This window comes from Monodelphis domestica, chromosome 8, assembly GCF_027887165.1.
Source record: "Monodelphis domestica isolate mMonDom1 chromosome 8, mMonDom1.pri, whole genome shotgun sequence".
Taxonomy (NCBI): domain Eukaryota; kingdom Metazoa; phylum Chordata; class Mammalia; order Didelphimorphia; family Didelphidae; genus Monodelphis; species Monodelphis domestica.
Window position 1 is genome coordinate 193,392,153 of NC_077234.1, and position 17,871 is coordinate 193,410,023.

Below are 17,871 nucleotides of genomic sequence, written 5' to 3' on the forward strand. Positions count from 1 at the left end.
AGATACTTTACAATTCATATCTCATTTGATCCTTGCAGCAACCCTAAGCAGTAGATTCTATTATTATCTCCATTTTACAGATGAAGAAACTGAGGCAAACAGGGTTAAGTGACTTGCCCAGGGTCACACAGCTAGTAAGTATCTGGGGCTAAATTTGAACTCAAGTCTCCCTGGCTCCACTCAGCTACCTAGCTGCCCTCATACCATACATCAGCTTAAAAATGTGAGCCAGCCTAAAAGCCTAGAAGATCTCTAAGTTTTGCCTGGGACACAAAAAGAGTATGTGACCATAGGAAATTCATTTAACCTCTGGGTGCTCTAGACAGCTAGCTTCTGTGGCTACCAATCTCTAAGACTGTCAATGAAGAGAAAGTGCTAGGAGTGAGTTCCCTTCCCCTAATTCATTCACAGGTCAAACTTTTCTCCCTATTCACCAGTATATATTAAAGAGATTATGAATCTCTTCATGATGAAATAATCCAAAAAGGAAGAAACTCTCCATAATATTTTTTAAGTTTTTTTTTTGAAATGCCATTTGAGAAGGTAGGCAATACTCATACTTATCTAACTCATGATCATTGTAAACCTCAAATTTCCTTAGACTTATAAATGTTGGAAATTTCACCATTGGGATATTTCATACTTGGAAAATTTCTTACTGATAGTCTATTGGAATGGGAACCCCATTGGCATGGGAGGTTCCTTCTCTTCCCTTCTTAAGATTACTTTAGGACAGAAACCCTTTGCTGAACAATGGAAAGGACTTTGACCTATGCTTAAGCATAGAGCAGGAATTTCTTTGAGTCATGATTGATTTTAGAATTGATACAATGGAGATACTTGGAATAAATCTCCACCCTATTCAGTCCTAACAGGATTGAGTAAGGGCTGCAGCCTAGATCAAAATTTAATTATTCCAATCTCTACCCTACTCAGGTTAACAGGATTTGGAAAGGGCTGTAGCAAAGGAGCAAAGATTTAATCATTTGAAAATATGACCTTCAACAGACATGTGCAAAAGCCAGAAACCTCTGGGCGGTCCTGGGTTAAGCTAGAGCCTCCATTGGCACAGGGAAATTGATGAACAATGATTGGTAGATGTGAGGAGTGAGGGGAGGCAACTTGGAGGGTTTCCTTAAAGATAGGGGGTCTGAAGACTCGAGGGGGGGTTGAGTAGTTGAGTGGGCTCTGAGAAGTTTGCGCTGAAGGAAGCTGAAGGTGAGGGCCTCTGAGACTGTTTCTCCATTTTGGTCACGTGAGTAATAGGGACTGATCTCTTTTCTTTGCCCCAGCTATCTAAGGGCTTGGGCCTTTTGGCCCATCCTAAACAGAAGGGGTATTTAAGCCCTATTTCCTTCTCTCCCTTTTCTCTCTCTCTATCTCTAATTACTTCCTCCTATTGTAATTAAACTCCATAAAAGATTGATGGCTGACTTAAGTTTTCATTTAGGAATTACATTGCTGATTCCTTGGCGACCTTAAATTAATATATATCAGTCTTTTAAAGTGATTCCCTTGTAACATCCTACAGAATTTAATTTATGTATCAACTGTTATTTGATGACCCAAAAAGTGGGTCAATAATCAGAAGCATTAGTATAGTGATATTAAATTTCCTTATTTGTCTGCTTTTCTCAAATTCATTTGGCAGTGGAAAAGGCTAGCTCTGGGGTCAGAAGCCCTGGGTTCAAATTCTTTCTCTGATTCTTCCTATTCGTGTGATTTTAGTTAGGGTTCAATTTCCTCACTTGTAATGTGAGGGGATTGGACTAGATAATCTCAGAACTCCTTTCCTTCTCTTCCTTGATTATCCTATGACTTTTTTTATAGCTTCATTCTTTCTAGAGTTGAGTTTGTTTTGTTTTTTAAAACTTTGTTTCAAACTTTTCAAGGCCTTGTTTATGTTCTTAAAACAAATATAGAGAGCAGTAACCATGATTTATTCTGCACTTAACTAAAAAACATAAATGAAAGTGTTAAAATATAACTTGGAAATAAGTTTATGCTGTAAAATTTATGACTTTATTCTTTTTTACTTCATTCAATCTATAGTAGTTTTTTAAAAATTTCTCTACATTCCAAACTCTCCAAGGCCTTGTTTATATTCTTAAAGCAAATATAGAATGGTAACAATGGTTTATTTTGTACTTAACTAGAAAATATAAATGAAAATGTTTTAAATATATATAATTTGGAAATGAGTTTATGCTATAGGACTTTTTTTACTTTGAAAGTGTTATAATATTTGATAAGAAAAATTTTTGATCTGATGCCAAACTGTAGCAACAATTCTCTGCAAGGATATAAATGACCAGAAAGTGACCAGTCTGGATTGGTAGTTTCCTTAGTGGGAGTTTCCTTTACCGATGAAATCATAGAGTCATAAATACAATAATTGTTCATTAAATAATAGATAACCTACATTTATATGACTCTTACTATGTACCAGACTCTATACTAAGTGCTTTACAATTATTACCTCATTTGATCTTCACAAGAACCCTGAGAAATAGATGATATTATTATCTCGGTTTTATAAATGATGAAATTAAGGCAAACAGGCTAAGTGATGCCCAGAGTCGCACAAGTAAGGTCTGAAGCCAGATGCCCTGATATTTGTTTGTTTGTGTCTTTTTTAATGTTACCTACCATGAGAAAAGGTGCCCAAAGTTTTGGCAGATTTAGGTAAGATGTAAGTTCCTTGAGGGAAGGAAATGTTTTATTTTTGACTTAGAATTCCCAGCATCTGATGTAATGCCTGGAACATAGCAGGTGTTTGATAAACACTTCATAAGGATAACTAAAAGATTTTAATCCGCCTCTGAATGAGAAAGGACCACCCCTCAGCCCCCATGATATCATTTCAAGTGGCTCCCTACATCCCTTCTTACCTGGAACTGCTGAAGTGAATCTCCTCTTTTTATCTTTCTTCTTTGTGCTCAGTCTGTTGCTCTTCTCTCTCCATTAGTTCTTTATTCTCTCTCTTCTTTACTTCTGTCCCCTTCTCTCTTTCTTCTCTCCCATAATTCTGTGACTTTGGAGTCTCAAACTTGAATGGGACTTAGTTGTCTTGTTGGCCTGTGGATTCTCTAGCACAAAATTGGAAGATTTATGTTTTCAATAGAATTTTGTTAAGAGGGCAGCTAGATGGTTCCTTGGATTGAGAGCCACAACTAGAGATGGGAGGTCCTGGGTTCAAATTTGACCTCGGACACTTCCTAGCTGTGTGACCCTGGGCAAGTCACTTAATCCCTTTTGCCTAGCCTACTGTGAACCAATATACAGTATCGATTCTTAGATGGAAGGTAAGGATTTAAGAAAAATAGAATTCTGTTAAAAATCAGAAACCCAGTCCAGGGGAAAGTTTCCTAGAGTAGCAATCAGAGGATCTGAGTTCTTCTAAGCTTGACTGTGTTGCTAACTAGATTCATTCATTCAGTTTCATTCAGTCAATCTGTAAATATATTTATATTTTATTTCGAAAGGAAGAGAGAAAGAAAGAAGAGGCAAAGAATAAGTTTCCACATACCCAAAGGTGTTGTTCCATGTGATTGGTAACTGCCTGATCTTTTAATTACATGAAGGGCAAGTTCTGGGGGCTCCACTTAAACTCCTGCTTGCTGACTTCGTGGCTTTTTGAGGTGGGTGGGTAGCTGGAACTCTAAATTGCTGTTTAGTGACTTGATTGGGGGAGTCCTTACAGAAACAGCTAAATGCTGAGACTTAAAGCACAGGATGGAAGGTGAATAGGATGCCCTGCCTACCCTGGGTGTTCAGATTCAGGTTGTTCTCACAGTTCTGGGAAATGACATCAGGGAATGATTCAATCCTTATAAAGATTGTTCAATCTGGGAATTTGAACCTTGGATTGGAGTCAATGAAATAACATTGCAACAGTCACACCTCATGCTTGTATGATACCTGTCTCATTGTAGCTCCAAGTCTGCATTGCTTAATTCTTTTCACATTCCTTTGAGCTAAGTCATAAACAGGAAAGAAACTAAGATGTAAAGATGTTAAGTAGTTGGCCTCTCCTAGCACCCCATAGGGTTTCTTCAAGACTGGGAAGAAAACTGGACTATCCTGCTTAAATGAGAGCACACTCTTCCTAAGTACATTACACTGTAGTAAAAGGAAGGCTAATTTCAACTAGTTTTGTCTCTTTTCATCTCATACGTCTAAGCCTTATCTTCTAAGATAATAAGTGAAATACTAAGTTTGGGGAGGTAAGTATAAAAATAAACAAAAGCCTGGGTAAGACTGCATTTTATAGCTTTAAGTCTATCAATCATGTGGAGGGGGTGAGCAGAGGTAAGAAAAATGTTTTTCTTCTGTTTAGTTTAGAGAGAGTTCTCTCTACTAATAAAATGAAAGGAAGAATCATAACTGAACAATACCATTATTAGGTCTGTTTCCCAAAGTGATATGGGAAAAAGGAAAAAAAATCTCTATGTTCTAAACTACTTATAGCAGCTCTTTGTGGTGGCAAAGAACTGGAAGTTGAGAGGATGCCCATCAATTGGGACATGACTGAATAAGTTGTGATATATGATTGTGATGGAATAGTACTCTGCTCTAAGAAATAATAAACAGATTGTAGAAAAAATGGAAAGACTTGAATGCAATAATGAAGAGTGAAATGAACAGAAGAAAGATAATATTGTAGACAGTGATAGTACTATTGTTTAAAGAGTAAATGAGAAGGACTAAACTATTCTGAGTTATATGACTATTCAAATCAACTACAATGGACCAATGAAGGACAATGCTATCCACCACTGAAGAAAGAACAGATATGGAAGTATGTATTATGTAGTTTTACACAGATTTGCTTAAATATCCACACACATATATGAGTGTGTATATGGATAGAGATATCTGTATCCAACATTGACCTTCTCTAGTGAGGGTATAAGATGGAAGAAGGGAAACAGTTTAAAATTCAAATGTAACAAATCAAATTTTTAAAAAAAGGAATGAAGAATTGGTTTTAAACTGTTTAGAGGTGGAGGAAGAAATTCTCAGGTTTCCTGTTGGTCTGTGGACTATCTATTATTATTAGATATTAGAAGGTGGGTGTGTTCAACAGAATTCTGTTAAAATAGAAAACCCAATTTGGGGAAATTGGGGAAAGTATACTGGAGTAAGAATCATAGGACTTGAGTTCTTCTAGTTATCTTAGTCTACTGCTACCGAGATTCAATCATCCAACTGACTTTGAGTGAGAAAGTATCAAGTAGAGAGAATGGCAATAAAGTCAATTGGTCTAGAACACACTCTTGGGGGGAAAGAGTAATATACAATAACCAGGAAAGGCAGGAGCTATTACATGGAGGGCTTTAGATGCCAAGCAGAGGATTTTGTATCTTATCCAAAAGCAACAAGGAGTCACTGGAGTAACCTCCCTAGACTGCTTCCCAAACCAACTTTAGCCAAGTCATAAATTCTCAGAGGCCAGAAAAATCTCTGTAAAATGGACATAAAAATGCATGCCCTGCCTATCTTACGTGATAGTTGTAAGGATCAAATGCAATGTAAAAAGCGCATTATAGCAACATATAATGGTGGTATTCTTGTTAAATGACTAAAGAATGGCTATAGCAAATGATACAACTCTTAATATATACTTCATCAGTAATGGCAAGCCTTTGCTCCAGAGCCCAATATATTTAAAATCAGATGTGTGAGAGACAGTACAGAAAATAGATAGAGAGTCTGCCCTGCAGTCAGGAAGACTTGGCCTCAAAACCTACCTCTAATACATACTGACTATGTAATCCTGACCAAGACACAATCTCACAATGCTTTGGTAATATTTCCTCACCTGAGAGTTCTCCCTACTAATAAAATAAGTTTAATATTGATCCTTATTTAACTGTAAATCCTTGGCTGGTCTTAAAGTTGTTGTTGTTTCTAAGAGAAAACACAGAGCAAAGTAAACAGAACAAAATTAATGAAAATTTGCACAAGAGTTTCCTAGTTTTCTCTCCATACCACACAGGGTATCAATTAGGCCAGTATCCCATCACAAAACAGACCAAATTAATGGTTTTCACTTGCACTTTGACTTCAGTATTTAAATACATGAGCTCATCCCTATAGATATTTCATCCACCTTCACAGATCACAACCCAAACATACCTTCTCCTATGTGATTTTTGACCATGTTCTTTTATAAATCTTCTACAATAGAACTGAATGCACTTGGAAGCACTCCTTGCTCTTAGTTAAAATTTCATGAATGCCACAAAAACATTTCAACTGGCCATTTGTTGTCATTTCCTCCTATGGTGTGATAGACCTCCTATCTTCTTCTCAAATCATGTACAGTATGAGGGTAAAGGGGTGGTGATCAGGACAACCCTGATCATCTGATTTTCCCCCAGATCAGTTGATGCAATTAAAGAAGATAAGGGTCAACCATGAAAGACAACAGGGTATTCCAGTCATAAAACACAGAAAAGTATTTTCCCTGTTGTCTTCTCTGTTACCCCTTTAAGTGGTGTGAAGAAGTTCTTTACTCACGCTTTATGAAATTAGAGAGATCAGTCAAAGTTCCCAGCAGCCCTTTAAAAAGTGAGACATTCTCTAAGAAGACAATTAATGCAGGAAACAGTTGTGAGAAATGTGAGCTCTGATGGTTGAGAAGAGTGTTGGTTATGGAAGAACAACTCAACTCTTGAAAGGGAAAATTTCTCACCTTTGTGGTGAAGAGAATCACTCTCCCTCTCCAAACCCTTTCCACCATTTTTCCAGCACTCACCCACTAGATGGCACAACACCCAGAGGGAGCAGGAAAAGGAGAACACCAGAACAGAAAGAACTTTGGGACACTGCATGGCCAGAGGTATGATTTGCCTGGACCATGTATGTTCCCTATGTATATACCTATACTCTCTGTGTGGGCCAAATCCTCCTCCTGACTCTCTCTCTCTCTCTCTCTCTCTCTCTCTCTCTCTCTCTCTCTATTTCTCTCTCTCTCTCTCTCTCTCTCTCTCTCTCTCTCTCTCTCTCTCTCTCTCTCTCTCTCTCTCTCTCTCTCCATATATATATATATATATATATATACATATATATATATATATATATATATACACATATAAGTATTTGCCAGATATATGGGGAGAATGTTTTGTACTTTCAGTTTTTATAATGATAAGTTACAAATACTGAATTCACTGGCTTACTAAAAGGTAAGTCCATGGGTGGTGAATAGTATGGTTTTAGTACTATGGACCCAAAATATGCCTTGAATAGGGAACTAATAACCTCCCCCATAGGATCTAGCCTATGAATCCAAGTTAAGGATTGGCCTGGAGGGAGTAACAATGTTAGTACTTATACTTTTAATGCCTAGAATTACCAGTAAGAGGTAGAGACAATTATTATAAAAAATTGGGAATCCTCCCAGAATCAATTAGCCAACATGCATTTTTTATGTAGTGAGAGTGGCCTCACATATATAGGGCAAGGCTCACCTGTGATGAGTCTTATCATTGTATGGTTCCACCCTCCTCCTATTGCAGATTATCTCCAGCAATGAGGAAAGAGTTCCATACCAATGGACTTTGTTTGGGACAGGGGGTCACAATTAAGTGCTTACTTTAGGCCAGCCACTGGGCTAACTTCTAGAAGGACATATAACAACCAAAACAGCCCCCCTAGCCTGGAGGAATTCACTTTTTAAGGTAGAAAACAATATGCAAACAACCATGGGTCTCTAAGAAATATACAGTGTAATCAAAGATAATCTTGAAGGAAAGGCATAATGTATGGAAGGGATGGAGAAAACTATAGCAGAAGGTGAGGTTTCAGCTGAGTTTAGGAGTCTGCAATTGAGTAAACAGATGTGAGGCATGGATGTAGATGCTGAAAAGGCAAGAGTTATTATCTAGGGTGATTTTAAATGGTATTTCTCTTTCTAATTCTTGCTGCTGAAATGGGTTGGAGATATATAGAAATGCTGATGACTTATGTGGGTTTATTTTGTATCCTGCGACTTAGCTAAAGTTGTTGATTATTTCCACTAGCTTTTCTGTTTATTCTCTAGGACTCTTTAAGTAGACCATCATGTCATCCGCAAAGAGTGATAACTTGGTTTCCTCCTTGCCTATTTTGATGCCTTCAATTTCTTTTTCTTCTCTAATTACTACTGCTAGTGTTTTTAGTACAATGTCAAATAGTAGAGGTGATAATGGGCATCCTTGTTTCACTCCTGATCTTATTGAGAATGCATCTAGTTCATCCCCATTGCAGATAATGTTGGCTGATGGTTTTAGATATATACTGTTTATTATTTTTAGGAATGACCCTCCTATTCCTATACTTTCTAGTGTTTTCAGTAGGAATGGGTGTTGTATTTTATCAAAGGCTTTTTCTGCATCTATTGAGATTATCATATGATTTTTGTCAGTTTGCTTGTTAATATGTCAATTATGTGGATGGTTTTCCTAATATTGAACCATCCTTGCATTCCTGGTATGAATCCTACCTGGTCATAGTGAATAACCCTTGTTATGGAAGAGGAGCAGCAAAGGTAGGAACAACAAAACAACCACCAGATGGGATATGTGGGGTATTTAAATGAGAGGTCAAAAATAACACCATAAAAGAAGCCTTCTTTGGCTTAACTCTCCCAAGTTTCATCTTCTTTGTATTTCTCCCAATTCTCTCTCTATATATAGGACCCCTTTTAGAATTGGGAGGGAGGAAAGGCAGCTGAGTAGCTCAGTGGATTGGGAGCCAGGCCTAGAGATGGGAAGTTCTAGGTTCAAAATTCTGGCCTCAGACACTTCCCAGCTGTGTGACCCTGGACAAGTCACTTAATAAATTCCTCAAACAAGTTCTTAATAACATTTTCCAAGTCATTATCTACCACCATTATCTGTGCTGCCTTTTTGGGGATTAAAAATCTATATATATATTCATCAAATAGGTCAGAGTCTGTAAAACATAGAGATAATGTAAACCTGAGTCAAAATCTGCCATAGTATAGTTTCAGTCTGAAATGGCAACTGGAGAATAAACATGGTGGTGTTGCCAATGTAATCCAGAGAATCAAAAATCACGCTAGTCATTTTGCTATAGAGGATGTTGTATACCCAAAATCCAGTAATGGCTGCCATCACCACAGCTCCACAGAGAATTTGCCTGAACATTTTTTCTACTGTTTCTTAAGGATTGTAAAGTTGTCTTTGTAGGTACCAATCTGTCATAGGTGATATTTTGAGGGTATATATTGATGGATACTAGATAACTAATGGATCAGATAGTTATCTCCTTTTTTCCTAACCTCCTCCCTTTTCTTCCCTCTTCAGAAGTCTTTCAGCCTCCCCTCCCCCCCTTCTGCAATCTCCAGTCACTCAGTGTGAGCTGTGAGGTTTCAATGAAATAGTTCTTAATTTTCTTTGTCCAGCAAGAGGTTTATTTGGGGAAGACAGGACAAGGGTGGAGGATAAGGTAAGAGGGGTGGGATATCCCTATTCTCTACAGTGAGAGTTGGATTGGAGGATATTGAGAGAAATGGCAAGTCAGTCACTAGCATGAAACAGAATCAGTCAGAGAGAGATGTAAGAGGACTACTGGCTTTCTTCTTCTCCCTTCAAATCAGCCAGGTCACCTCCAACTTGATTATCTCAAGTCCCAGAGATAGAACCAGCTTCTTACTTCACCTCATCCAGCAAGCCAAAAACCTTCAGCTTCAGTCACCACCATCAGCCAAAGACCTCAAATCCAGTCAAACCGTTGACTCTTGCTCCAACTGTTTCCCAGTCACATTCCAAATGGAATGTTCATTTGACTGACAGATGATCAATTTCTAGCTTCTTGTCTTGCTGCATGCATGCCTCTACCACAATACCCATTGCCTTTAAAAAAAAAGAAAAAAGAAAAAAAAGAATTGGGAGGGAGGAAAGGGGAAGTTTATTTAATTTTTTAAATTATTTGTTTAAGTATTTATTAAGTACCTACTATGTGCTAGACACAGTGAATGCTAAAGAATTTTGCAAATATCTCATGTGGTCACCACAACAACCCTGTGCAGGAGGTGCTATTATGACTTCCATTTTATAGTTGTGGAAAGTAAGATAGACAAACAGAGATTAAACAACTCACCCAGGGTCAAACAATGGTAAATGTCTGAGGATTTGGACTTAAATATTCCTGACTCTAGGCCTAGCACTCTATCCACTAAGTCACCTACCAGGAAGACAAGATTAGCAGCCTAATTTTGGAATTATGCCCAAACAGCTATAGAAGAATACATACCTTTTGATACAGCAAAGCTGGGTCTGTATCCCAAAGAGATTTTTAAAAATAGGAAAGGACCCAATTGAAAAAATATTTACAGCTTCTCTTTTTGTGGTGGCAAAGAATTGGAGCCTAAAGGGATGTCCCTCAATTGGGGAATGACTAAACAAATTGTGGTATATGATGGTGATGGAATTCTATTGTGCTATAAGGGCTGAAGACCAGGATAGTTTCTGAAAGAGCTGGAAGGATCTATGTGAACTGTTACAGAGTGAAACAAGCAAAATCAAGGAGATCATTATACATAGTAAGTGCAATATTGTGGAATGATCAAATGGGATAGACTTTGCTACTAACAGCAATGCAAGGATCCAGGACAATTCTAGGAGAAAGTACGCTATCCACTTCCAGAGAAAGAATTGTTGCCATAGAAATGCAGATGAAAGCATATGGTTTATGACTTGTTTATTTGGGCTTATGTTTTAGGGTTTTGGTTCTATAAGATTATTTGTATACAAAAATATGGACAAATGTTTTGTGTGGTAATAAATATATAATGCAGATTGAATTGCTTGTCAGTTCAGGGAGGGGAGAGTGAGACAATATGGATCATATGATTTTGGAAAATGTATGTGGAAACTTGTTATTAAAATAAATTTTTAAAAGATTAGCAGCCTATATGGGACATATATCTTGGGATTTCAGAGCTGGGGGGAATGCTGGGCAATGTCAACTTTCCTATTTTACAGATATATAATTTGAGGCTCAGAGGTGAAATGCCTTGTCTAAGCTCATAGAACTGATAAGTGAGAGAACTAAGATTTGCCCCACTGACTTCTGAATCCAAGTCCAATTAAGGTTCTTTTCCTTTAAAAAAAAACAAACCCTTACCTTCTACCCTAATAAAAACTTTAAAACACAAGGACAAAGGACAAGGGGGCAGCTAGGTAGCTCAGTGGATTGAGAGCCAGGCCTAGAGAAGGGAGGTCCTAGGTTCAAATTTGGCCTCAGCCACTTCCTAGCTGTGTGACCCTGGGCAAGTCACTTGACCTCCATTGCCTACCCTTACCACTCTTCTGCCTTGGAGTCAATACACAGTATTGACTCCAAGACGGAAGGTAAGGGTTAGAAAAAAAAAAAAACACAAGGACAAGAGCTAGACAAACAGGGAAAAGTGGTTTGCCCACATCATACAGCTAGGAAGTGTCTCAGGTCAAATTTGAACCCAGATCCTCCCAAATCCATCCAGTTAAATTTCAACTGCATTACACTACTGATACTTATATATTGTATCAGCATGATACAGCAAAAGGATCTTTGGACTCAGAATCAAGAGAGTTTGGGGGGGGGGGTGGGAGATTCTAAATAGAACTCTGATATTTAACTGTGCCACTATGTAACTATAAGCCTCAATTTCTTTATTTGCAAAGTCAAGATGATACTATGTATTGTACTTGAACTAAAATAATATTTGGGGAGCATTTTGTAAAACAAAAAGCATTATGTAAGTCAGCTGTGATGAAGTTTCCCAGTGCCTTGTTTATAGTTAAATACTTGGGAAATGTTTGCTCAATTGTGATTGCCAGAAAAAAAAATCTTCCTGCTCAAGAACATAGAAAAGGAATTATGTGACCTTAGATATTTCCTAGCTATGTGACCCTGAGCAAGTCACTTAATCCCAGTTGCCTAGTTTTGCAGCTCTTCTGTTTTAGAATTAATACTAACAGAGAAGCTAGGGGTTTGTTTGTTTTTTGTTTGTTCAAAAAAGAAAAAAGTTTTTGTGTGTGGACTTAAATACCTTTATTAATAGCAGACTTTTCAATTCAATTAATCTTGTTGATGCAGTATGTTTCTCTACATTCTTAGATGAGGGCACATGATGCATTTCAGCCAAAGTTATTTAAGCCTTTCTATATCCAAGGCAATGTTCTGGTTACAGAAGATACTAAGACAAGAAAAGAAATCTATGAAACTCATAACTATTGCCTTCAAGGACATTGCATTTCTCTTCAGTCCAGGACTGTAGACCGAGCACTATTCTCTTTCCTGGTTCAACAGCCTCTTATGTGAGCTCTCTGCCCTTCTCATCTCCCTTTGTTGCTTCCATTTCTGAACAAAGCACCATCTTCTCATTTAACTAGGGGGGGCGGGAACCCATGTGGCCCTTCCTACCTCCAGTTAGTCTGCAGTCTTCCCTTGAAAGAAATGCATATTGGGAAAGCCGATGTCTGCAATTACTAGAAAATACCTGATGGGTGTTGACTTTGCCAATAACTGTTGACTTAAAGGAACGTATTAAATCTCTTGCCAGAACAACCACTGCAGGGCAAGATGGCAAAGGTACAAAGGAGCTTTGCACAATGGGTTTCAGAAGAATGACTTAAATGCTTAAGGTCCACATTGATACTATCCCAAGAATGTCCAGACAATGTTTTCTTTGACCACAGGAAGAAAGATTAAGAGGGGTGGACAATTCCCCATGTGTCTAGCTGTATGCCTAGATTCTTTGAAAGAACAGCTTTCTATAAATTCAAGAGTGATTAAGGAGGATCACACAAAAAGAAGATGGCAGTTTCTTTGTTTGTAGCTATTGAGACTTTAAGCACACAGTAGCATGGAGTCAATCAACTTCTATCCCACAGGCTGTCACCACAAGCTGTACAGATAGATTTAATTTGCCTTTAATTGCATCTTTCTTGTCACTTCAATAACTATTTTAAGTAAAGCCCAAGTCAATTATTGAGTATCTTATAGAACTTTCCTCAGCTATATGGCACAAATCAATATACTTACTGACATTGCTTCAAGGCTTTGGTGATCATAAACAGTTATTACCATTTTCTTTTCATTCTTGATCATTTTTCCATTTACAGAGTGCCATTCATTCAAGGAATCTTAACATACAGCTGACCACAGGTGCCAACGTCCAATCTACTTAATCTTTCTTTTTTGTTCCTCCCAGCTTGTTTGAAAAAGAAAAGGAAACATGCATGTGTGTGTGTACTCAAAAAATGGTACCAGGTGTTAGTGCCACCGAAAACATTTTCCATGCCAAACAGCACCAGTCATGATATAAAAGAATAATAGGAGGGGCACCTGGGTGGCTCAGTGGATTGAGAGCTTGGCCTCAGACTTCCTAGCTGTGTGACCCTGGGCAAGTCACTATAACCTCATTGCCTAGCCCTTACTGCTTTTCTGCCTTAGAATAAATACATAGTGTTGATTCTAAGGCAGAAGGTAAGGGTTTAAAAAAAAAGAATGGGAAAGAATTCTGGACTAAGAGTTGGGAAATCTGGGTTCAATTCCTGGCTCTTCTTTTTAATTATTTGTGGGAATTTGAGCAAGTTATAGTTCCTCATCTCTATGTGTTCAATTAGATGGTCTCCAAAGCCCCTTCCAGCTCTGATTCTGTGATGCCATCATTCCCAGGAAGCAAGGTCATACAGTGGCTAGACTGCCAGGCCTGGAGTCAGGAAGATTCATCTTGCTGAGTTCAAATCTGACCTCAGACACTTATCAACTATATGATCATGAACAAGTCGCTTAACTGTTTGCCTCAGTTTCCTCATCTGGAAAAGGAGCTGGAGAAGGAAATGGCAAACCACTTCAGTATCTTGGCCAAGAAAAACCCAAATGGGATTACAGAGAGTCCACCATGACTGAAACTACTGAACAACAGCAATGATTCCTGACTCTACTTCTAACTACTTGTGCATCTTTACACAAATTACTTTCATCTTTCTGTTCTCTTATCTCCAAAATAAGATCACTAAACTAGGTGATGGGCAAGGTCCTTTCAAGCTCCAGCAATCCATAATTATTGACTTAGTACCCTGTAATCTATGGGAAAATCCCAACCAGTCTGTATGATATGGTCTATGAGGAACAGTGAAAAATATTCCCCATCCCCTCTCCCTATCACCCCACGTCCACAGCAGTCAGGCACAGTGTACACTCATTCTGGAAAAATGTACCACGACTGTCATAGTGCCAAAGCACGGAGACTCATACTTGCTCCTCTTTAAAACAAGTCCCGTACTGCCTGTCAATGCCAGTGTGCGCGGTCCGTGCTTTTGAAACTGGACAGGCGTATTTGGGCTTTTGAAGAGAATCCTTTTCCTTCCTCCTGCTCCAGAAAAGCCCTTGCAGCAGAATTGGGACTTTTGAAATTTGGGATAAGTAAAACACTTTGGTAAATTTTTTTTTTGTGCTTGTATATTTCCTAATGCAAACTGGATGTGCCCATTTTCTCTCAGATTTACTATCCCCTGATGCTCGGGCTCATTCCCTACTACTATTTCTTAACATTTAAACTTGTGAATCATGAAAAGACGCTCATGGAAAAAATCTTTTAATAGAAATGAACATGTTGTTTCAAGTTCCTTTCTATCTATTTCAAGGGAAGGGGGGAAGAATTAATTTATGATGATATTAACATGTTGAAAATGCATCTAAAAAAGCAACAGAGATTAAACAAACTTAGTTCAGACTTTTACTTTTCTCCTAAATTAATATGGTCTTATATAGCACTGAGAAAAGAAAATTTGATTTTTAGAAGTAGAATCTGTGGGAAAACTAAGCCACCAATGAGAAGAAATGACTTTTTTCCTTGCATATTAATTTAGTAAATGAAAAATTGCTTTGTTTAAATAGCTAATTTTTCACTAAGAATGAGAAATTATTCACTAAATGGAAATAGACTACCACTTGACTGAAACCTATACCAGTGTCACTCTGCTGATTTCTAAGTGTATCTGGTGACAAAGAAACATTAACAGGGCTTTGCATTTTTTCCCTTTGACAGGTTGCTGGAAACCAAGGTGTCAAAATGACTGAGCGTTTTGATTGCCACAACTGCAATGAATCCCTCTTTGGAAAGAAATACATCCTGAGAGAAGAGAATCCCTACTGTGTGAAGTGCTTCGAGAGCCTGTACTCTAACATATGTGAGGAGTGCAAGAAACCCATTGGCTGTGACTGCAAGGTATCTAAGACTCAAGCCTTCCTTTGATAGTTCCTTTCGGGCTAAAATGAACAAATTCATTCCTTGGGCCCAATGCTGGGCAATATTGCCTGCTATTTTGTCCTACATTTCTTAGATTTGTCTCTCTGGCCAGACTGAGATTATCAAGAGCAAGGATCAACTCATATTTCTTTTTCATTCTTCATCGCACCTCACAGTGTTGAGCACATAGAAAGAAAACACAGAAATCATAGAGTTGGAGGGATTTTTAATGATCATAGACTCATCTAGTCCCATTCCCTCATTTGACAGATGAGGAAACCAAGACCCAAAGAATGCTTTAGTTACTTGCTTAAGATTGGGCAGGTTATAAGCAACAGATACATACAAACTTGACCCTATTCCTTAAAATCCTTTGGGCTAGGAATACTGATGAGCAGCTAGATGACTCATCTTCCTGAGTTCAAACCTGGCCTCAGATATGAGCTGTGTGACTCTGGACAAGTTGTTTAACCCTTTGTGCCTCAGTTTTCCTCATCTGGAAAATGAGTTGGAGAAGGAAATGACAAAGCACTCCAGGGTCTTTGCCCAAATGGGAGCACAAAGAGTTGGACATGACTGAAAAATGACTAAATATACTAACAATATACTGATAATCCAGATTGAATTTTCCAGGATTATAATCCAGGAAGGACTGTCTCTGACCTAAATTTATGGAATTTCATCCACTTTCTTCTAGTTTTACTGGTCTTTTCCATGACTAAATCTTTGGGGGAGTCTCATCATATGCCCCCAATGTTGTAAATATCAAGTTCACCTATGAGTAGAGGGAAAGCTATCTATAATTAGATAATCCAAATATTTCTCAGTTACTCTGTTACCATCTTTTATCAAGTTGTCCCTAGGAAAGGCAACTCTAACAGGATTGTCTCATTGCTTTCTGCAGCTAAATGTTAAATGACAAGTAAACAATAATCTTTCTCTTCCCTCCCCCAACTCCCATGCACAGGAAGTCTTGTGAAGAAAGAAAAGATGAGGAATGTGCAACATGACTCTTTTTATGCCTCATGAAACCAAACTAGAGCAATGTATTTTTTGGCTATACCACAGGAGGGAGATGCCAAATATAAAAGAAGCAAAACTGAACAGTAGTATTGTATAAACTTTGAAGGGTTCAGAGGTTTAGAGATAGCAAAAATTAGTTGACCTAACTCCACTAAAAACTGATTTCTCTTTGGGCAGCATTGCCCGATTTCTTTACCTGATGCTAAATGAGTCTTGATAAATCCATCAAATGTTTATTAATTTCCTTTTATGTACCAGACACTGTCCTAGGCACAGGGGTTACCAGTATAAAGAACTAAACAATCCCTGCTCTCAGTGAGCTTATATTCCAGTAAGAGGAGACAACCAGTATACTTAAAAATATACATAGCAAGGGGCAGCTAAGTGGCTTAGTGAATAGAGAGCACAGAGTTCAAATTTGAGGACTTGGGTTAAAATTTGATCTCAGACATTTCCTAGTTGGGTAACTGTGGACATTTTACTGAACCCCAATTGCCTAGTCATTACCACTCTTCCACCTTGAAATTAACACTAGTTTTGATTCTAAGACAGAAGGTAAGGGTTTAAGAAATGCATATATAAACAGCATGATTATATGGTTAATAAATAAAAATAAATCCAAAGTAGCTAAATAGCATGGCTTTGGGGAGGGAAGGTACTAGCAGTTGAGGAGTCTGGAATGGTTTCATGCAGAACATATCTTAAAAGAAGAAAGGGACTCTTGAAGGAGGAAGTGGATGCCAGGCATTTGGGGCAGTCACTGTCAAGGGACATCACTCCTGTAAGAATAAAAGCCCCATCCTTCCCTTCCTCCCAACAGTGTCCCCATTTTTTCTGAAGTACAAGTCCTCTGCACATCTCATGGAATGCTTATTCTTCTCTGCTGAGTTTCCAATATGGGAGTTTCCATTTTTAGGATGAAAGTAAGAGCTAAAACTCTAGCAAAGTTGCCCAAGATAACTCAATGGGTAAGAAGTCCATCAGTCTGAAAGTCCAGCTCTTTAGAGATAAGAGTTATAAATGTCTGGGGCTAATCTCCCTGGGCCAGTGAGTGAGCGGAAAAAACTGAAATAACTTTTTCCTTTTCTTGAGAATATGATTAAGTTAAAAGTCTCTTTAAACCAGTAATCCTTCAAGAAATGTTTTATGTGTTAATGATCAAAAATCCCACCGAATTGGGCCAAAATCAACAAGTCTTTACCAAAGTCAGGAATTAATCAGCCTGAACTTTTCAACTTGGATTTAGAGGTCTTAGAAATGTGGTATTATTATTCAATGTGATTTTCTGCATTTTTAAACGAAAAGAAATCAGTGGGGCTAGACCCCATTGTTTGAGTCATTTTTAATATTAAAGGTATTGGGGGTTATTTTTAAATGTTAAAAATGAATAAAATTCATTTGGGAAGAATATAATCAAAGAGAATATGGCCTGTTTTTTCAGGAAGTGAGGCAAAAACTCCTGGCAGGGCACCCAGCAAAGCAATTGAACTGATAAATCTGGTTTGCAGTTCTATTCTTAAAATAACAGACAAGCTGGGCAGTTAGGTGGCTCCATGGACTGAGAGCCAGGCTTAGAGATGGGCTAAATCAAAGAA

General features: G+C 38.0%; 1 protein-coding gene across 8 annotated transcripts in view; it reads left to right on the forward strand.

Annotated features, from left to right (window-relative positions):
* Positions 1–17,871, forward strand: part of FHL2 (four and a half LIM domains 2) — a 114,979-nt gene that overhangs the window by 60,782 nt on the left and 36,326 nt on the right. For 7 of the 8 annotated variants that reach the window (XM_016424889.2, XM_007501182.3, XM_056807379.1 and 4 more), the window contains one exon: positions 15,053–15,232. In XM_016424889.2, the coding sequence (XP_016280375.1) occupies positions 15,077–15,232 (156 nt within the window). In that variant the 5' untranslated portion in view covers positions 15,053–15,076. Of the gene's footprint in view, positions 1–6,756; positions 6,848–15,052; positions 15,233–17,871 lie in introns of all 8 variants that reach the window. The other variant, XM_056807376.1, reaches the window with a different exon arrangement.